This window comes from Gossypium arboreum, chromosome 6 (genome assembly GCF_025698485.1).
Source record: "Gossypium arboreum isolate Shixiya-1 chromosome 6, ASM2569848v2, whole genome shotgun sequence".
Lineage (NCBI taxonomy): Eukaryota > Viridiplantae > Streptophyta > Magnoliopsida > Malvales > Malvaceae > Gossypium > Gossypium arboreum.
Window position 1 is genome coordinate 141,860,635 of NC_069075.1, and position 22,121 is coordinate 141,882,755.

General features: G+C 30.8%; 1 protein-coding gene and 3 non-coding genes across 5 annotated transcripts; all 4 read left to right on the plus strand.

Moving 5' to 3' along the window:
• The first annotated feature begins 6,576 nt into the window (after positions 1–6,576).
• On the plus strand, positions 6,577–11,202 carry LOC108483605 (polyadenylate-binding protein RBP47B-like). 2 transcript variants are annotated; one of them, XM_017787090.2, is made up of 6 exons: positions 6,586–7,186; positions 8,031–8,511; positions 9,792–9,850; positions 9,934–10,064; positions 10,154–10,250; positions 10,691–11,202. In XM_017787090.2, the coding sequence occupies exons 1-6, from the start codon at positions 6,827–6,829 to the stop codon at positions 10,859–10,861; spliced, it is 1,299 nt and encodes a 432-aa protein (XP_017642579.1). In that variant the 5' UTR covers positions 6,586–6,826; the 3' UTR covers positions 10,862–11,202. The 2 variants fall into 2 exon arrangements, with proteins under 2 accessions (XP_052886156.1, XP_017642579.1); XM_053030196.1 differs by lacking the exons at positions 10,154–10,250; positions 10,691–11,202 and having other exon boundaries at positions 6,577–7,186; positions 9,934–10,068.
• Positions 11,203–12,417: 1,215 nt separating this feature from the next.
• Positions 12,418–12,490, plus strand: TRNAF-GAA (transfer RNA phenylalanine (anticodon GAA)). The gene has a single exon. It is a non-coding gene; the product is annotated as a tRNA-Phe (tRNA).
• Positions 12,491–15,601: 3,111 nt separating this feature from the next.
• Positions 15,602–15,674, plus strand: TRNAF-GAA (transfer RNA phenylalanine (anticodon GAA)). The gene has a single exon. It is a non-coding gene; the product is annotated as a tRNA-Phe (tRNA).
• Positions 15,675–19,397: 3,723 nt separating this feature from the next.
• On the plus strand, positions 19,398–19,470 carry TRNAF-GAA (transfer RNA phenylalanine (anticodon GAA)). The gene has a single exon. It is a non-coding gene; the product is annotated as a tRNA-Phe (tRNA).
• Positions 19,471–22,121: the final 2,651 nt, after the last annotated feature.

Below are 22,121 nucleotides of genomic sequence, written 5' to 3' on the forward strand. Positions count from 1 at the left end.
TTACTTTTGTGAATTCAAATATTGCGGATAATGAATAATATATATGCTCATTTACTATCTGTTTATCATTCATGAATATTTTTTATAAACATGTTTAATTATATGTTTATGTACATGTTCATTTAATGTTCACGAACATATTCGTTTAACTTAAATAAATAGACACAAACATACATAATTTGAAACAAGTGAACAAAAACATATATCAAACATATATAATTTGAAGTTCTTAATGGTCACGAATCAAACACGACAAGCTTAAAAAATAAATGAACACGCATGAACCAAAGGTTTCGTTAGTTCAAACTCGGTTCATTTACAAGTCCTATATATCAAATTCACTATCGTTTCTATTTTAAGTTAAGTCATTCAGATTTGCCAATCAAATTTTTCGAGCCAAGTCATATTAGGTTTAAGTCGTTTTAAGGTTACTTATTGGAGTAACTTCAAATTTGAGTTATTAAAGTTTTGAATCAATTTTGAATTTAAAATGAATAGGTTCAAGTTATCAAAATTTTATTATCAATGGACTTTATATTAAGAGTCAAATTGCATTTTATCTCCTCTACTCAAAAAATGAGCAAACTAGTCCCTATACATTAGATCAGAGAGCAAACTACTCATATCTGTTAAAAAATTTTTATCCATTTTTACTGTTAAAAAATGGCGCGACTGATAAAACAATCAGATAGTTATTCATGTCACGTATACCTTATACTGGCGTACAAGGACTAATTTTTAAAAATTGAAATGAATAATTTTTTTAATAGAATGACCACTTTACTCTTCAATTTAACGTACATTAATTAATTTATTAATTTTTTAAATAAAAGTGATAAAATACAATCTGACTCTTAATACAAAAACCTTTATGATACTTTTATCGATCAAATTCAAATTAATTGAATCGAATTTTCAAGATGCAATGAACTAATGGGAACCCATATCTCCATTATCAAAACCTAGCTTATTGGGAAAATAACAACTTCCTCAACTCGAGGAACCAACCATGCTTTAGCCATGCTTTAGACACCCGCCAGTACCTCTCCCCCATTCCCTTATAGTGGAAAGCTCATAGCACACTATACAAACATCATTAGCTTCATTTGACTTCAATATTCTTCATTATGGGTCCTTTTGGATTTCTATGGGAGCACAATGGTTCATGCACGTTTTTTACTTTTAATGGTAAAAGCTTTTAAATTGCATTGTGGTCTCCTATCGCTACTCGCAAGTGCTTTGTAAAATAATTGCATTTTGGGGTACTTTTATACAATACAGTAGATAAAAGTATTATTAAGGTCCTTATACGAAATTTAGATTGTATTTTACTTTTTTGACTTAAAAAATGGATAAATTAATCCTGATATATTCAATCAAATAGCAAACTAGTTATTTTGTTAAAAATTTCATCAAATTCTATTATTAAAAACTGATCTCTCTATGTCAAAATGATGTACATGTTGCATGTCACGTGTAACTATCTGGTTATTCTGTTAACCATGCCAATTTTTAACAGAAAGAATTTGTTTGCTCTTTAATTTAACATATAAAGATTAAATTATCCGTTTTTCAAGTAAGACTCCTAATACAAAGGCCTTTGAAATGCTTTTACCCACTATGGTTCTTTGAATTTTAGATATAAATTTTGGTTTTTGATGCTCTAGCTAGCTTGGCTACATACTTTGCTGCTATACTTTATTGATTACAATGAAAATTCTAGTTTTTTCTTGTTGATTAATTTTTACTTATGCTTTTCGTTCCTATACTTAATTTGATAATTATAATTTTAAAATAAGTGTTTTAAAATTTTATTTTATATGGATTTTATTTTATTACATTCATTGAATTGATGGTATCTTTCCTAAGATAGGCATCAACCTTGTACTTTGATGAGATACTCATAAGAGAATTCCACTCAATCTTTCTCTTTCAAAATCCTCCGAATTCGTCCTAATCAATTTAATTATAAAACGTAAATAATTTGAATTTATTTAACACAATTTAAATTGATCTGAAAAATTAACCAAAATTTAAAATGATCTAAATTTAAATAACTTGAACAAGTAATTTGAAATGATCTAAACATGAACTGATCATAACTTATTGAAATATTCAAAATCTTATTGACCCAAATAATAGAACTTCAACTTCAACCTCAAACACAAACCCAACTCCAAAATTGAATTGAATCAAAATGACAAATTTTTTTTTTTTAAAAAACGCAAATTAATATGATTCATATTAACTTAATTCAACTCAAATCCAGAATAATCCAAACTTGAATAACCCAAACAATAACCCGAAATGATATGAACCTAAGTCGACCAAAATTTAAAATGATCTGAATTCCTATTGGCTTGAACCAAAAAAATTCAAACTCAAATCATAATCCAAAATTGACCCGAATCAAAATCACACGAAAAAAGATTCTCCAACAGCCGTAGCAACCACACAAAATCCTCCTTAGATTCTTATCAAACCAAGTGACACATATTGCACAAATATAGGCTGTGCTAGCTTGTCACGCAACTAAGGTTATTAACATTAAAATAGTAACAAACAACAAGGACGAAAATGAAAATTATATAGCAGTAGAAAAAAATTAAAATACCACATGGTATTTCAACCATCAAATGTTGAGCTTGGTATCCTCTCAAGTCAAACAAGGTATGTGATGATTCTTTTTGAAATTTTAAGAATGGCAGAGAATTCATTTTATTCAAGTTTGGAAAGATTTTTGAGGGGCACAAGGAACATTGGAAGACAACTTGGTTTTCCACTTCATGTTCTTTGGGAACAAAAGGCAAACAGGTTGGTACCATTTTTGATACTTGTTTTTTATATGTTTCCCTTTGCTATATTTATGCTGGGAATCTTTTGATGAGCCAAGTTAATGTTCATTCTTTCTCTTCTTGATTTTGGTTAATGAATCGAATGCATATGTGCAATTCTTAATAGAAATGAAAGAAGAATGGTGAATATGGGAATCTAGAAAAAAAAAATTGCAGGGTTGAAATTAAATTATAAAATTTTATGAGAGTTAAATAGTAATTTTTTTTCATTGCAAACTTATAATTTTACAATATTAAGAAAAATTAAATCGTAATTTTATCATTTTAGGAGAGTCAAAATATAATTTTATCATGTATTGATTTATAAAATTTCTAAATTTTAAAGGGGCTATAGCCTGGGAATGGGGGGCAGGCAGTGGCCTTAGTCTTCTAAAAAATAATAGATTTATCATTTAATCCTTTAAAATTTATGAAATTATATATTAATATAATGGTAAAATTATACTCTAACATTTAAAAATAATTTTTTGGCTTTCTCCCTGGTTATAGCATAATTTGGAGGCCTTCACCCTCGAACACAGGTTGGTTCATAATTTGAGTTTTACCAACAATCTCATTTGATGGGAAATTAATATGTATCACTTTTAGCTCTTTATGAGATCGATGTCATGCTCCAACCCTAGATTAGGGTAGCCTTTTGTTCCTTAAATTTTTATTGACAGAAAAAGGAAAGATAACTATGGCTTGGATTATTTTATTTCGGGGACCCATGTCAGTTTAGTCGAGCTTTTTTATGTGTTTATGTCATTTTATGTTTCAATCAATTTCGAGTCAAGTTATTTTCAAGTTAGAGTTGGACTAATTCAGATTATTGAGTTTGTGAGTAGTAAATCCAAAGAGAGGAAAACCCTGGATAAATTGGCTTTATTGCAATTTCACCCCTAATATTGTTTTGTAATCCAATTTAATCTTTTTAGTATGAAATTTATAAGTTTACCTCAACAATTTATATTCTTATCTTACTCCCCTAAAATCAAAATTTCCTTTGTACGATAAAATCAAGTTGGATCGAGCTCGGATTTGGAATAATCAAAGTCTATATCTAGCCACCACGTGATACGTATTGCATGAACGGTGTACATTCCAAGAACTTTTGAAGGTAGAGATTCAATGAAGCAAAATTGAACCCAAAAAAAGTCTACATGTTGCTTTTATACTAAAAAAAAAAAAAAGGTCTCATTCATCTCAGCAAATGCGTGAAGTTACCCCCTCCACCATACATATACGATGTTTTCAAATATAAAGAAACAATGGGGAACAGATAGTTGCATGGCAAAAAAACAGCACACTTCAAGATTTTTTCAACACAACATTGGACTATACTGAAACATGTCCTGTCATAATGGAATTCAATAGGGGACATCCATTATAATCAACCAGGCTCCACAATGGTAGCTTCTGATAGTTCTATAAATACCCATTTCCCAAAGCATTAAGGCCATATCTCAACTTCTTTTATTTGTTTTTCTATATTCCATTGTTAGGTTTTTACAGTTATTGAATATTTTAGTTTCAATGGCTAAAAACAATATCCTTTTTGTTGGTGCCCTTCTCTTTGTGTTGTTGTTTGCTTATGGAGTTTCATTTAGTGAGGAAAGGGTTTTGAAAGCTGATCATTATGAAGCATTTGTTGCAGACAATGTTGGTACGGAGTATGATACCGATGATTTCAGGCCGACAACTCCCGGTCATAGCCCCGGCGCCGGTCATTCTACTGGACCAAACAGCGATGATCGTAACTAGGCCTATCGCCTATCATATAAATTTATAGTTGATGCATAGATTGTCAGTATTAAATATAAACCTTTTATTATATATATATATATGTCGAGGATGTAGGATAATGTGACGTGTCATGTGTACTCGTTTTTAATAATTGTTATGTTATAATGGATAATTAAGCTTGTAATGTATTAAGTATACCAAAAAATGCATCTCATTTATTAGTTAATAAAAGTAAATTTGGTTTTATTTATATTTTTATGTCAATTTAAATATTACTAAGTTTAGGTTTGGACCAAGACCTTAAATTTTAAGATTTCAATTTTAGTCTTTATTGGTACTTTATTTTTTTGTATTATTATTTAAACCCATGCTATTTCGGAAAAAAGTGAACACCCAACTATTAGACTACAACTTAAGGTTCATTAGTACTTCATTTTTAATTATGTGGTATATATGATTCATTGATAATGTGAGGGTGTAGATAAAAGGGGCAAGTATTGGCCTTGGCCCTCCCAAAAATAGTAAATGTGCCTTTTAGTCCTTTTGAAATTTATGAAATTATAAGTTAATATAATGGTAAAATTGCACTTTAACTCTTTAAAATTTAGGATTTATCTCTGAATTTTAAAGTAATTTTCTGAATTTCGCATTGAATAAGGTATACAATTATACTACATAAAATGTTTCACAATCTTTTCATCAATTTTACAATTATACTACATAAAATGTTTCACAATCTTTTCATCAATTTGAGACATAATATTAATTATTATATGTTGGATTTTTTTAAAATTATTAAATGTTTTTATATAATAAAATTATTAAATGTGGGCATGTATATGGATCAATGAATATGTGAGTAATTTTATTTCGGATTTGACAAATAGGCCCAAAAGTGTTATCATTGGGCTGCTAGCCTTTCTTGTGTTTTGATTCATACAGAACATGTTCTAATAACATGCCAAGTTGTATTCGAGCCGAAAAAAGAATTGTCAACTTGCACATATCAAGGGGTTAATTTCACTTAGAATCCCTAAATTATGACTAAGATTTTAAATTAGTTCAAAAACTTCCAAATACTTTGATTAATTTTTTAAAGTATCGGTATTATATCAATTAAATCCTTTAGTTGAACTTTATAGTCAGCTTGGGTGTTAAAATGATAGTTTGGATTTTAGGTTGGACATTAAAAAATATGAATCAAAATTTAAATATGTGTATGTATCGCATTGAATGGATCTCATGTCAAGGTTTTCAGAATTAGATCGATGGTTGAATTGGTTTGACCTTTGATTCTCGGCTTGAGCAGCTCAATCGATTTCTCAAGTTTAATTAAATAAATTATTAAAAATATTAAAAATAGAGAACCTAATTCAAATGGATTGATTGTCTAGTTCAATCAGTTCACGAGTCAAATGGATCCTAATCCTCATTCCAAATCGATAGTCTAACCAATTCTCAATCCAATTAACTGATTTTTTTATATGATGAATCAATTTTCGATTTGACCAATCAATCCGATTTTGAAAATAATGTCGGATGTGCTAAAAAACAACCAATATCATAAATAATTAGAAGGATTATTCATTTTCTTCAAAATATTAGATCCAATTGCTCGTGCTGTAGTCACAAATTTATTTATAATTAGATTAACATATATTTAATTTTAGGAATTTAACTTTAAATCCAAACCAAACAAATAGAGGATTAAATTATTAAAAATAAAATATGAAGACTAAATTTAAAATTTTAAATAGTTCAGGGACTGAGATAAAATTATACCTAAATTAAATCCTCGAAATCCTAAAAAGGAGAAAAAAGTTAAAAGAATGCAGCTGGCGGCGGATTCATGGTAGGAGATAGAGACCCACATAAACAGTATCACGTGCATGTCACCACTACAACATGTCAAAATCCAACGGTTAATATTAAACTATATCTTCACTCATCTAACGATCGATTAATCTCCACGTTTCATGTTCCCCGTCACCCTTCGCTTAAGTCCTCTGCTTATAGTTTTAAGTGCTTTAGAAATTAGACCCTAGCCGTACCTTTTTTTTTTCCCTGAAAATACTCAGATTTAGCTTTAAAGAAAAAAGAACAGAAATTAATTTCAAAAAAAAAAAAGAACAAAGAAAAAGAAATTTGATTCAAATTCAATCTTTAATAAACATTCAAAATCTTTTTTGAAAATTTAATTATCTATTTGTATTTTTTTAATTAATAGCAATAAAAAAGAGATAAGGATGCAGCAAAACGGTGGTTCGGATTCACAAACGGAACAGAATCAACGGCCTCAACAACAACAACCTCCGCCGCAACCGCATCCACAGTGGGTGGCTATGCAGTATCCTCCGACTGCTGCGGCGGCTATGGTAATGCAGCATCAAATGATGCAACCGCAACACTTTGTTGCGCCGCCACCTCCTCCGCCTCAACACTACGTGCCTTATCATCATCAGTATCATCACCAGGGTCACGCGCCGTCGCAGCAGCAGCAGCAAGGATCTGGTGGTGGCGGCGAGAATAAGACCGTTTGGGTTGGTGATTTGCATCATTGGATGGATGAGAACTATCTTCATAGCTGTTTCGCTTCTACTGGCGAGGTTGAAGCTTGATACGAATTCCTCTTAACTATATTGATTTGTTTTTAAAAAAAATTAGATGCTTAGTTTTAATTGAATGATTGGCTGTGAATATGTTTATATTTCATTAATTATTGAAATTATATTTGTTGTGGTTTCTGCAATTATGGCACTGTCAATCGATTGATATGCTTGTGTGACTGGTGTGTCTGTAAATGCACGTGAGAATGCTATAAGAGCACTTATTTAGTACTATTTATGGAAATTATTCAAATTAAATGCATCTTCCTTGACTATTATTGATGAAAATGGTAATCTTACGAGTATTGTTATAGGGTATTTGTAGCAAAAAAGATGGGGTTGTATATCTATGTCAGTGTTATTGGTCTTGGTATGTAGCTCTCGTGGTTGTATATATAGAATCAAATACTATGAATGGGATGAGTATGAACCAGTAAACTGGGTCTAGTCAATTATTGATTTTGCTATTTGAGGCATTTAAAGAAAATACCATACAACAAAAAGTTAATTAACTAGAGCCTGAAACAAGTTTGGAATTTGACTTTCTTGATTGAAGATATTGTTTGGAATGTTAAAAAGCTGTTCACAACATATATTATGAATGTTGAGGTTAAATTACATGTTAAATTCAAAATATCTTCACTTTTTGGCCTATGTTGATCTATGCAATATGTTCAGTACATTTGGCTTAAATGTAAAATTCGCATATTGTGGTAGAGCCTTTGCTTAAATTTAAACCAAGTATGATTGATTTTAGAAGGCAGAGGATCAGGAAATATAGAAATCTGATTTAAGGGTTCTAGTTGCTTGCCTAATAATTGATATTTGGAATTTATTTGAGCAGATTGTGTCCATTAAGGTCATTCGCAATAAGCAAACTGGTTTATCTGAAGGATATGGATTTGTGGAATTTTTTTCACATGCAACGGCAGAGAAAGTTCTTCAAAATTATAGTGGCATGTTCATGCCTAATACAGAACAACCATTCCGCCTGAATTGGGCTACTTTTAGCACAGGAGAGAAGCGCTCAGAAAATGGTCCTGATCTTTCTATTTTTGTAGGAGATTTAGCTGCAGATGTTACTGATGGCCTATTGCATGAAACTTTTGCTAGTAAATATCCTTCTGTTAAAGCTGCAAAAGTTGTAATTGATGCTAATACTGGTCGATCAAAGGGTTATGGTTTTGTGAGGTTTGGGGATGATACTGAAAGGTCCCAAGCCATGACTGAAATGAATGGTGCATATTGTTCAAGCAGGCCTATGCGTATTGGTGCTGCAACTCCCAGGAAGTCATCAGGGTATCAACAGCAATATTCTTCACAGGGTATTTGATTATTAAACGTGCTTTTCCTTTATTTGTTCTGTTTAAGCTTTAAAGGATTGGTACATCTTAAAATTTTAGTTAAGGAGCTACCTTTATTGCTACAAGTGCGTATCTTTTTACATTTTGTTTCTTGCTGCTTGCATTTCCTTGTTTTTTTTTTCTTTGAGGATGCTTTGTAGTTGTAGATGTAAAAAGTTTATCTGAGTCTTGCCTCACCTTGCCCTTTCATATTTGGTGCTGCTTCCCTTACTTTGACTTAAAATTTCAAACCTAGCAGATCAGTGATTCCTTCTGAGACACTTTATGATTTATCTAAGCTGTCTTTCTTTTGGTTATTAGATTTTGTTGACATCAAATCATAGCTTTTTGGGGCAATAAAATGCTACTTTTCTGTTTGTTTTTAGTGTAACAAAGTTCTTACATATCTGGCTTTTCCTTTTCTGTTGGGCAACTTGGTTTAGTATGGGTTTTGATGGGCGGCGCGTTTACCTGCTGTTAGTGTAAAAATAGCGGTGGTGGTGAGATTAGATACTGAAGTGATACTGTAGCGACAAAAAGTAAGTTAAATGCACCGCATCGCACCTCCCATCCAAACTCACACTAGCCTCTTTTGATGGGGTTTATGCCTTCCTAGCATTTCTATTTGTAAGTACCTTTTTTCATGCAATATAAAATAGCATCATCAGTGACCACAGCTGAATTTCAAGGGTCACGATTTTTGTTTTCTTTTATGAGCAATAAAATATCATAGGAATTGTTAAAAGTTGCTCAGCTATTTCGTATGTTGCTTTCAGTAAGGACTAGTTCGTTGTTGGTTTTGAAGAAATATAAAGGTTATTATACCGACTTGATTTTTTTTAAAATCGAAACCATCATAGATTTGTATTCTATGAGAGAAGCTAATTGGGTTATCTCAAATTTTGATAATGTGTGATTGACAAATTCCATTATTGTTTCATGACCGTAACATACTTTAAGTTGAATTATGTCTAATAATGAATCTTTAACTTCTTTCATTCCTTTTTCTTTTCATTTTGTTTAATAGAAAAGTTGACTTTTGTGGCAATTTCATGATTGGCATTATAAAATAATGTGAGTGCTCGGATAATTGCCAGCTCCAGATGCTTATTTACCTGGTTTTATAATTGCAACCTTGCAAACCTTTTGTTGTTCATTCTGGCCCCATCTATTTTCGACCACTGAAGGCAAATTTAACCGTTACAGTATAAAAGCCTTTAGGATTTTGCTTGATACATTCGCGTTCTTTTTTTTCTTGGAAGGTGGCTATGCATCAAATGGTGCTTCAACCCAATCTGATGGAGATTCTTCAAATACAACAGTAAGTTTTTAAGCTTCTTCTGGCTTTAACTCTTAGGAGGACCAAAATCTGTACCTCCTTTGTCTAATCAAAATTTATTACAGATCTTTGTCGGAGGGCTTGACCCTAATGTGACCGAGGAAGATCTCAGGCAGCCTTTCTCTCAGTATGGTGAATTGGTCTCTGTTAAAATACCTGTTGGAAAAGGATGTGGGTTTGTACGATTTGCCAACAGGTGAAGTTTTGGCTATAATTTTTTTGCTTTTGCCTATAGAAGACTACTATATTAAAGGTGTGATCTAGTTACTGTTGAGTCTTTAACAGGAACAATGCTGAGGAGGCATTACAGAAGTTGAATGAAACGAATATCGGCAAGCAAACAGTGCGTCTCTCTTGGGGTCGCAATCCAGCAAATAAACAGGTCTCTATTCTCTATCCAGTTCCCCTTTCACCATTAAGAAAGGGTTAAAGTACCTAGGAGGTCCAAGTATTATAGGGATTAGATCAAATTAGTCTCTTTATTATTAAATGGATTAACGTAGTCTCTATACTATTAAAAATAATCAAATAATTGCAAATTGTATCAAAGCTAACATTTATTGTTTAGAAAATATCTTGAAATTTTTTTTCAATTGCAAACAATTGCAAATAGAAGATTTCATTTATAGAACTATAAAAACTTTAAAAATACTCTCTGTTAAACAATAAATTATATTTTTTGAAACAGTAAATGTTAATTTTATTCCAGTTTGGTCTTATTCGATTCTTTTTAGTAGTACAAATTGAAGGCCCTCTCAAGTACATTCACCTTAAGAAAGCTATGGTGAATTATTCCTAACCTATTATTTTGTGATATTGCAGTTTAGGCCTGATTACAGTAACCAGTGGGGTGGAGCTTACTATGGAGGGCAGGTCTACGATGGTTACGGCTATGCTTTGCCACCACCAAATGGCTTAGGCATGTACGCGGCTGCAGCCACCGCATATGGGGCTTATCCAATCTACGGCAGTCATCAGCAGCAGGTAAGCTAAAATAATAACAGCAGGAGAGATGTTATAGCTCTACTTAGACACTTGAACTAGAAAAAAAAAAGAGGGGTAAAGGGGGACTGGCTTGTTAGTTTGTTACTCCATAGCTCTCTCTGGGTTGTGTAGAATTCTTACATAAATCCCTCCAAATATGGAGTGGAACTGAATTTTGACCCCTTTTTTTAAGTAGTTTTGTTTTTTTAGGGATTGGATTCATTATTTAATTTTATGTGTTTAGTTAAAAAGGGAAACTTGGTGATTGGGATATATGAATTGGCTGACGTGTGTGGTAGTGTGCTTGAATAATTTAAGTTATATTCATAAATAAGAATTTGTTCCTTTCATTTGCTTCTTGTTGTTCACGTTTTCACTCTAATTGGAACTTGGAACACCATTTTTGGTAACTTGGATTGCATTTAAGCTATATTATAGTTATCTGAACTGGATTGGTTTGACCAGGAACTGGTTAGAATACCGGTCCGGAAAAAGGCTTTAGACTAGTAGAGCTGCGAATTGATATGGACCAGTTGAATTATTTTACGAATTTTTATGGTTTATTTAATCAGATCTTCCAAATCGGTTAGATCAATTAAGGAATATATATTTTTATGTAAATTAGCATGTTAAAGAATATGTTTTACATTAGTATCAGCGTTTTCCTTTATTTCATTTTTATGTAGTATCGACTATTATATTTAATTTTGGGTGACATTACTTTGAATGTTTATTACTTCTTCTTCTTCTTCTTCTTGGTTTTAATTTTTTTAAAATTATTTAATAAAATTAGAATATTGATTCAGTTATGCTAATTAAATTTTTAACTAGTAAATCAAAATCAAATTGAATTAAACACATTTAAATTATAATGGAACCGATTTTAAAAATCAAATTGAACTCAATTTTTTTTATTTTCTCCATTTTTTCCTGTTTTATCTCATTTAAAAATAGACTTGATGGTTGTTGATCAAATCTTAACTCGATTGATATGGATATTATTGTCAATATAAGAGGATGTTTAATCGAGTGAATTGACTCGTACTCGTTAGTTATCTCAATTTTGAATTTAGTCTAAGCTATTCGAATATCCAAAAATATATATATATATATAATAAAGCGGGAAAATAATTTTGGCTTGCGAAGCAAATATTTGATTAATTTGATAAAGCGTCAAACACATTTCATTGGCGCCATTTTCGCCTATTCGTCCACTATCTTCTTCTTTTTCTCTGCAACTTGACACTTTCAGAGCCGATCTCTTTTTCTCTCCTTCCATGCTCGGAGCTTCTTTGATTTCATTTTCGTCGGCTTCGTAAGTGATTCAGCATTGTTAACATTGAAGTAGCTGCAAAAATGCACAAAGCTCATTCAATCTCTTGTTTAAACTCTCATCTCTTTGGTACTCTCTTCTTTTAGATCCTTTCAATCTGCATTTTCTTTGAAAGATGATGCATTAAGATTTAAGAACGCTTAAATGTTATCATATTGTTTTATCAATTTCTCTACTTCGTTATCTGTTTGTCTATAAAACAATTCCAGGCGAAAGTGGACATGATGCATCTGCGGGGATAGCTCAGTTGGGAGAGCGTCAGACTGAAGATCTGAAGGTCGCGTGTTCGATCCACGCTCACCGCATTATAATTTTTGTTTTTCCAGACAAGTATTTAGATGATTAATTGGGTAAGGTGCCAAACAAACAGCGCCCCTCGTCCTCCGCTGCCATGTTTCTTCTTCTCCGCAACTCCACACTTCATAGCTTACTCTCTTTCTCTGCTTCCATGATCGGAGCTTCTTTGCCTTCGTTTTTTGTCGTCTTCTCAAGCTTATCAACCCATTGAGGCTCTGGTTTGAACTCGCACCTCTTACGTACTCTCTTCGCTATTTTTTTTTTTAAATCCTTTCGATTTTGTCAACTTCTCTAAATTTCTGGGTGATAGAAAAATCTAATAAGCTACGATCGATTATTAAAATTTAACAATATTATAAGGTTAAATGAAAATTTGGCATTCAATGTATCTATGGTATGATCTGTATCAATCTAAATTGGAGTCGAGTTAGTCTGTACAATAGTTTTAGTCAAGGTAGAAGGAAACTGAATTTAGCATACCATTGGATAAACTGCAAATAAGATTTATACCAGCAGAAATGGTTTTAACACTTATATGGTGGATAGCTCAGTTGGCAGAGCATCAGATAAAAGATTTGAAGGTCGCGATCAATTTTTTTCTCGTTAATATTGCTTTAAATATGCTATTTACGAGTCGAATTGATTTTGGATCTGTTTTGGACTCTCAATATTCTCCTCAATTATGTTGCTTGATATTCATATTTTCACACTAGTTGGCATACCATTTTGGTAACTTGGATTGCTTTTAAGCTTGTTGATGCAAAGATCAGACAAGCGGAAGTTATAGTAGTGTTGGTCGATTTACTTCGTTTAAGATGGCGCAGAGAGCCGATTGTCTTAGCGGTGAATAATGAAAGGAGTAAACTCTCTTGTGGAGAGTTACGGAGGAAGATGAAGCTTGCCAATTTCGTATTGACGAGGAGTTATAAGACCTCTTGTATATGAGTGAAGCGTTAATTGAGATACATTCTTTGCTCAATTTAAAATTAAAATATAAATACTCGTATTTTTAGTAAATAGGTGAAGAGTTGGCGAGAAGGGCCAATTATTAAATTACACATGTTTAGTACGGTTGAAAGCGTATGAATATGCTAATTGAGCAATATCTATTTTGGGTGTTTGATTTGTAAGTTTGTAATCTTATATCATATTAGTAATTTTATCTTGAATTTCAAGACTTTAATTTGGAATTGATTTTTTTAAAGATGAAAATGTTTATGTGGCATAAAACTATTAGAAAAAGGGTACAAATGACGTAACGTTACTATTTCATACAATCATTTTCTTTAGATTAAGTATCTTAATAGGCTAGAAGCAATTCTTCAATTAAATTTAGTGAACAGTTTACTCTTAGGGTGTTTGTTGTATTTTTTTTTGTTGAATTAGTTAAGTGCATTAAGAGGATAGAAATTGTTTTAATAAATTTAGTGAACAGTTTTCTTTCGAACTGTTTGCTTTATAACTTTGTTGAATTTAGCTAAGTGTCTTAAGAGGTTACAAGCAATGCTTCTATTAAACTTAGTGGTTCTTCTATTGCATTTAAGTTATGTATTTGTTTTGTTATAGTTATTTAAATTGGATTTGTTGGGATTTGAAATCGATTAGGGTATCAGTTCGGAAAAAGGTTTTAAACTAGTAGATTTGTGAATTAGTATAGATTGATAGAAAATTAATGGTTGAACCAAATTTTCATATTTTTTAAATAGTTTTACAAAATTTTTAGTGAATTATTTTATTGAATTGTTTAGACCAATCAAACTCATGAACTGGTGATCTGATTAGTTTTTCCCGTTTCATTATGTTTAAGAAATATATATTATCAGCTAAATTAACATGTTAATATTTTGTGTTACATAGGTTGGGATATGTTTTTACATCGGTACTTGTTCAGATTTAATTTTTATATTTTTGAATTTTAATATAATCATCAACATCTAAGATTTTAAAAAAGTAGCTAATAATAAAACGGATATTTAATTGATTAAATGCATAAGGCGCCAAACACATTTCAATGGCGCCATTTTCTCCAGTTCCTCCCGCCATGTTCTTCTTCCTTCTCTTCTAATCTGCAACTTCATACTTCAAAAAAGCTGATCTCTCTCCTTCCATGATCGGAGCTTCATTGCATTCATTTTCGTTATCTTCGCAAGTGATCCAACATTGTTAACACTACAAATCTTGAACTAGCCGCAAAAATGCTCATTCACGTTCTCTGGTTTAAACTTTTAGGTACTCTCTTTGATTTCTTTTCTTTTTGTTTTTCATCTCTTTTAAATCATTCCAATTTTATCGATGTCTCTGTTGTGTGTTTGATCAAAGTTTACTCTATTTTCCATTTTTATTTTCTTTTACAATTTTACCGATGAGTTGAATCGATTTTCGATCGGTTGTGTATTTTTAATATATTTTCTCGATAACATTGCTTTAACTACGCCATTTTTAAATCGAATTGATTTTAGATCTTTGAATTTCCCTTATGAGTTGAATAAATTTTGAATTTTCAATCTTTTTTCTTGATAATATTGCTTTAATTATGCTATTTACCAATCAAATTGATTTTGGATCTGCTTTAAATTTCTCTTGCTTTTACTATTTCACTTATAAGTTGAATTTTTTTTGAATCGATTTAGATTTTTCAATTTTTTTCTCAATAATTTGATAAGGCGCCAAACACATTTCAATGGCGCCACTTTCTCCTGTTCCTCCATCATGTTCTTTTTCTCTGCAACTTCAAAAAACCCGATCTCTTTCTCTCCTTCTATTATCGGAGCTTCTTTGCTTTCATTTTCGTTGTCTTCGCAAGGGATCCAGCATTGTTAACACTACAAATCTTGAAGTCGCCATCGTCTCCAAAGAACGAATCAAATAGCTCTGAGGTACTTCTTTGATTTCTTTTAAATCCTTCAAATTTTATCCATCTTTCTATTTTTTTAGAATAAGATAATGTATTAAGATTGCATTAACGTTCTATCATATTGTTTTGTGTTATCAATGTCTCTACGTTGTGATTTTGGATCACTCTAATTTGAAAATCGAGGTAGTCTGTACAATAGTTCTAGGAATTTAGGAGAAAGCCTGCAAATACGATTTAAACCTGTAAAATTGAACAGTAAGCATCTGCGGGGATAGCTCAGTTGGGAGAGCGTCAGACTGAAGATCTGAAGGTCACGTGTTCGATCCACGTTCACCGCATTTTTTATCTTTTTGATTCAAGTCAATTGGGGTTAAGGTAGGTTTAAGGCTTAAATTTTTTTTGGTCGGTCCATAGAATTAATTAAGGTTTTTAAAATTTTAAGTTCTAACATTTTGAGTTAAATCATTTAGTTTCAGGGTTTGGATTTTTTTTATAATTTATTACGATTTTTTATCATTCTTTAGTTTTAGTCACGTGTTCGAGCCAGTTCTAACATTTTGAGTTAAATCATTTAGTTTCAAGGTTTGGATTTTTTTTATAATTTATTACGATTTTTTATCATTCTTTAGTTTTAGTCACGTGTTCGAGCCAGTTCATTGCATTTTTTATTTTTTTGGATTGGGTTAATTGGGATCAGGCAGCTCTAAGACTTGAGTATTCTTTTTTGGATTGAGTCAATTGGGGTCACACAATAGGTTTAAGGCTTGAAATTTTTTTTTGGGTCGGTTCATAGAATTAATTAAGGTTTTTAAATTTTCAAGTTTTAACATCATTTATGTTCAAAGGTGTTTTTTATATAATTTATTTTGAGTTTGTATTATTCTTTATTTTTTAGTCACTTTAGGATTTTTTTTTTCCAACACTTTGGAATTGAATCAATTCTGAGTTAAATTTATTTTGTATTGAGTCAATTGGGATTTTAAAATTTTATGTTCTAATGGTTTTGAGATTGAATTTTCCGAGTTTAAGGTTAAGTTTTTTTTTTGAGTTAACATGTAGTTTACTCTTTGAACATTTCTAAAAGTATTTATTTAGTACTTAAATTTATATTTTGTCATCTAAATTGGTGTTTTCGGATTAATATTGTTATTTTGTGTTGATGTAACACGAATAACTAATCTAATGGCGATATGTGTCAACGTCTCGATATACTATATAATGAGCATAAATTAAAATATATATATATATTTAAAAGCAAATAAATTAATTAAGAAGTATAATTTTTTAAGTTCATTTTAATATGAAAAATTATATATATATTTTAATTTGTATATTTTAAAGTTTTCTTTTTTTTGAAGATTTTGAAATTTATATATGTGGTACGTTAGTATAAAATAATGATGTTAGTGTAGAATAGACCTGGTCATGAGTTAGTTCACTCACCCAAGATCGAAGGCCTGCATGAAAAATTGGAGAGTTTAGATAAAAATACGAGACCCAAAATATTTATTATATTTATGTTAGTGTTTTTAATATAAATATTTTACAATGTATTTTTAATATGTTAGAAAAAAATTTTATTTTAGCATTTTTTTAGTACTAAAGTGTACTATATATTTTTTTTATTTTTAAATAAAAATTAATTTAAAAAATTAAATATGTACAGATTGGGTTGGCATTGGGTTTACTTTTTTTAAATTGGATCGGGCATATGCAAAAATGTAAACCTATTTTTCGAGTCGGGACAAGCTTAAAAAATTAGTCTAGATATTTTGCATGGACCCATGAACAAATATACCAACCTATATGACCGAATACAAATTTAGATGCTATTTCAATATTTTTAGAGAAATTCGAACAGAAAACTACATATTATCTATTTTTTTAGTTCATTACGAGTTAAATCCTTTTTTTTTTGTCATTTTAAATTTGGATATTTGAAGTTGCTTTTTCGAATTTTTTAGTTTCTATCTAATTTAGGTTTAAGTAAATTTGGATTAAGTTGATAAATTCAGATTATGAATTTTTTGAGGTAAAATCAAATTATATTAGATTCAAATGGCGCTACTTTCTCCTCTTCCTCCGCCGCCATGTTTCTTCATCCTCTACATCTCTGCAACTCCACACTTCGTAGCCGATTCTCCTTCTCTGCTTCCATGATCGGAGCTTTCTCTGCCTTCGTCTCCGTTGCCTTAGTAAGTTTATCGACGTCATTGACGCTCTGGTTTGAACTTTCATCTCTTAGGTACTCTCTTCTTTGATTTTTTTTTTTTAAATTTCTTTTGAAATCCTTTCAATTTTTTATCAACCTCCCTAAACTTCTAGGTGATAGGAAAATTTTAATCAGCTACGATCGACCGTAAAATCTAAAAATATGATAACATTGTTAAATGAAAATTAGTCTGTGGATAAATTGTAGTAAGGGCAGATGAAAATATGAATTCAGCATCTCATTGGAGAAATTGCAAATAGGATTTAAATTTTCAAAAGCTGTAGCATTTTTCTGCGGGGATAGCTCAGTTGGGAGAGTGTCAGACTGAAGATCTGAAGGTCGCGTGTTCGACCGCATGGCTTAAGGCTTTTAAGCTTATTTGTGTTGCTTCATTGAGTCAATTTGGGTTATAAATTTTTCCAGCTTTATTATTTTTTTGGATATCTTTATTGTTTTTGTTGGTTTCAGATTAAGGTAGATTTAAGGCTTGAGCTTTTCTTGTTGGTTCATCGAGTCAATTGGGGTAATGATATTTTTAAATTTTGTTTTAATCACTTTCTGTTTGTATCATTTTGAATTAAATTAGTTTTGAATCGAGTTTTTGAAAATTTAAAATTTTAGTTTTTTAAGTTTGAATTATTCAAATTTGAGGTTTAAAATTTTTTTATTCATTATGAGTTTATATCATTTTAGTTATTTATTCAAATTATTTTAGATTTAAATTGTTTGGAATTCAAGTGAATTTAAATTTAAATCTAAATTTAAGTTAAATAAATTATGATAAAATCGGATTAAAATAAATTTAATTTTGAATTAATCGAATTGAACTATCAATGAGGATTAAAATTTACTATTATATTAATTATTTTAAATAATCACATTATAAAAATAAAATATCAAGTTATATTAAATTAAAACACATAAATTAAATTCTAAATTTGAGAATCATAATGCATCAAAATATGAATTTCAGCAATTGTTTAAAGAGAAACTGAACGGCTCGCGGTAGATTTTCTGTTAAAGCGGGAAAATATTTAATTGGTTAATTGGGCAGAAGGCGCCAATCGCATTTCAATGGCGCTACTTTCTCCTCTTCCTCCGCGGTGTTCTTCTTCTCCTCGACGGCAACTCCACACTTCACGGCCGATCTCTTTCTCTCCTTCCATGATAGGATCTCCTTCGCCCTCGTCTTATTCGATCTATACATTTCAATGGCGCTACTTTCTCCTCTTCCTCCGCCGTGTTCTTCTTCTCGGCGGCAACTCCACACTTCACGGCTGATCTCTTTCTCTCCTTCCATGATCGGATCTCCTTCGCCTTCGTCTTCGTCAATCTTCGCAAGTGATTCAGCATGTCATTGACTTCAAATCCTAAACCACTCGTCGCCGAAAGAACAAAGGAAAAGATGCAAAAATGCTCATAGTCAGTTCTGGTTTGAACTCTCATCGCTTTCCTTTTCTATTCTTTGATGGTAAAATCGTGTTCTAAAATTTTGAAGTTATAAGTTAATACAATGATATCTAATTTCAAAAGAATTATAATTTAATTTCTGCCTCATAATATGGAAATTTTGACTTCGATCCTGAATATTAAGATTGATTATCGTTTGTTGTGTTGTTTTATATAATTGATTTGTGATAATAATATTTATGATCTTGTTAAGTGAAAATCTGGCATCAATATTTTACAGTGTGATCTGTATTACTCATAAATTGAAGTCGAGTCCAGCTTTAGTCTGTAGAACACTTAGAACTGCATTAAGTGTTATAGCTGGGTTTCGAATGGTAGACATTTGGGTATATATTGGAGAGTGAGATGAGATTTTAAAGCACAGATTAGAAAAGCAACGGCGGGGATAGCTCAGTTGGGAGAGCGTCAGACTGAAGATCTGAAGGTCGCGTGTTCGATCCACGCTCACCGCATTTTTATCTAATTTTGAAGAATATATTCTTTTAGTTAAGTTCAGGTTGTAGCTCTTAGATTATCTATGTTTGAAGATTTTTCTAGTTAAGTTTGGGTAAATTCAAGCTAATTATTTTGGGTTTGGTTGTTTGTTATCGGATAAATATATATTTTGGTTTTGATTTAAATTAGCACATACATTAAATGATTTATTTCAATTTATTTGAACCATGAAACTAAGTTCATATACCTAATTAAATAAAAAAAAATTTAACTACTAAATTAAACTTTGAGGTCAAGTCCTTAGTACTTAATTGAACCTTGAAGCCATAAGTTCAAATATCGAAAAAGTATATTTACCCTTTATTTTCTTAATTGAAAAACAACAATCTTCCCTCATTGATGACTTCAATGCAAAGATTAGATCTAACTTTGCTCTCATTAGAGTACAAAATGGGTGGTAAATAAAACAAGGAAAAAAGAAGAAGAAAGCAACCTGTTTCTTTTGGAAATCCATTAATGTCTAGGATTAGATGTTATGAATCTAAAATGCTCATGTGAAGTGAAGGAGTGAGTGGCAAACTAGTTATGGGTGTTGGTTCTTCTTAGGCAAAACCAAGAAAATAACAAGATACAAGCTAAAGCTAGCTTTGTAGTTGTTTTACTTGTGCCATGAAACAGAACTAGAAAATAAGATTGTTAAAAAAAAGTTTAGGTATATTGATAAAATATAATAAAATGTGATTAACTAAAACATGTTTTAATAAATTAAATAGACATGTTGGTTGAGTTTCAGTTCAATTGATATCGGTATTGTTATCAATACAGGAGAACGTGGGTTCAAGTGTGTTGAAGCAAATTATCCTCTTATTTATAGGTTAGAGAGGCGTTATGAGTAGTTCTAGACATTATTTCAAAAAAAAAATTGATAAGAAAAATTAACAAATAACACGATAACAAACATTACACTAAAAACATTGTTATTTTTACTTTTCTTTGTTTAAATTTTTACTTTTTTGTTGACTTTTTTAGTTTAATTTTAGTGTTTTTTTCAAATACTTTAGTTTTGATACTTTTTACACCTATTATAAAAATATTTATAAATCCGTTAATTTTTATATATGGGTCTTATCCAACGTATTGGACCTATCTCTAATATATTCAACTTATTATTAATAATAATTATAATTAATTGGTTAAGGTTAATTACTTAGTTTCAAATTGAATTAATCAATAACCAAAATTTTTAAAAACCTTCAATTGATCCATAATTGAATTAGATTCGTTGACCAACTGATTAACTGAACTAATGTGGTTTGATTTGTTAATTCTGTTAAAACTAGAAAATGCACGCCCCTAACTCCAAAACACAATGTTAAAATATGTCATTGTGGGTCGTTAAGGGTTTTGGTTATTTCCTATTTAGATAATTTCGAATTACTAGTTAGTTTATTTTGAGTTTCGATTCATATTGTTTCAAATTTGAGTTAATTCACGAATGAGCCAATTTGAGTTTAATCTTTTGCCTATGACTTTTTATGATCAAATTGATGGAATCAAGTTTGGATAAAACTCATAGATCTAATGAAGACTTATGAATGTCTTTTGCAATGATGATATTTCTAGGGACAAAGTTGGGGTTGTGTAAAAGCAATCATACTTAAACTTTACTTTGAACCCCAACCCAATGTGGCTTTTGGTTCATGCCACTTAATAAAAGATATATACCTTTTTTCACTTAGTTGCTTTTGCCCTTTTTTTTATGAGGATATGGATTATTGTATCAACCCCCATTGCCAATTTGCTCATCCAATTTTTCTATTTTGGCTTGACTCTCCTACTTGAAAACCTAAAAGACTCCAAAAACCCATGGGAATGGACTGATTTGTAGTTTCCATAGACAGTAGGACCACTAACCTTTGATGCCTATGCCTTTTTGATCTTTGATGTCTTCAATACTCAAGACATTGTTGATTATGATCTATTCCCGTTCACATTCACACCAATTCCTATATCCTAATGATTTGCTTGAAGTATTGTTTAACTTGAAATCATTACTAATTTCTCATTTTAGAATTTGCACTTTGCATTATCTTTTCCTTAATGTTGAAATTAATAATCATTAAGCTCAAATCGTAATATATTCTAACAAGCGCAAATATAATAAATGTTTAGTGGATGAGGTGCTCTCACTTGATACCGCTAGAGATGATAACAAGGCAAGGTGGAGTTATTTTTTTGCCCATCTTAGCCCCTACATATTTATCCTCAACATAACCAGATTTGACTCGAAATTAAATGTTAATTTACCCACCTTGAAAAATTAAAGATATTCTCAACTCTAACTTGATATACCATAATTTTTAACTTTTTATTTTTTTATTAATAATAATACTATTTTTATTTTTAATGATATTGTTAATTCTTTTATAGGTATAGTTATGCCGAGAAATACTAATATAAATTTTATTATATATATTTTAAACTAATATTATATGTAAAGAGTATTCTGATAAATATCTTGGGGCGAGGTGGATTTTCTCTAAACCTGATTGACCCAACTAATTGAAGAGTTAGACCTAACCCAAAACTAAATTCCAAAAAAAAAAAATTGACCTTATTGGATCGAGTTGGTTCAGAACCCGCGAAGTCTAGATTTTTTTGCCATCCC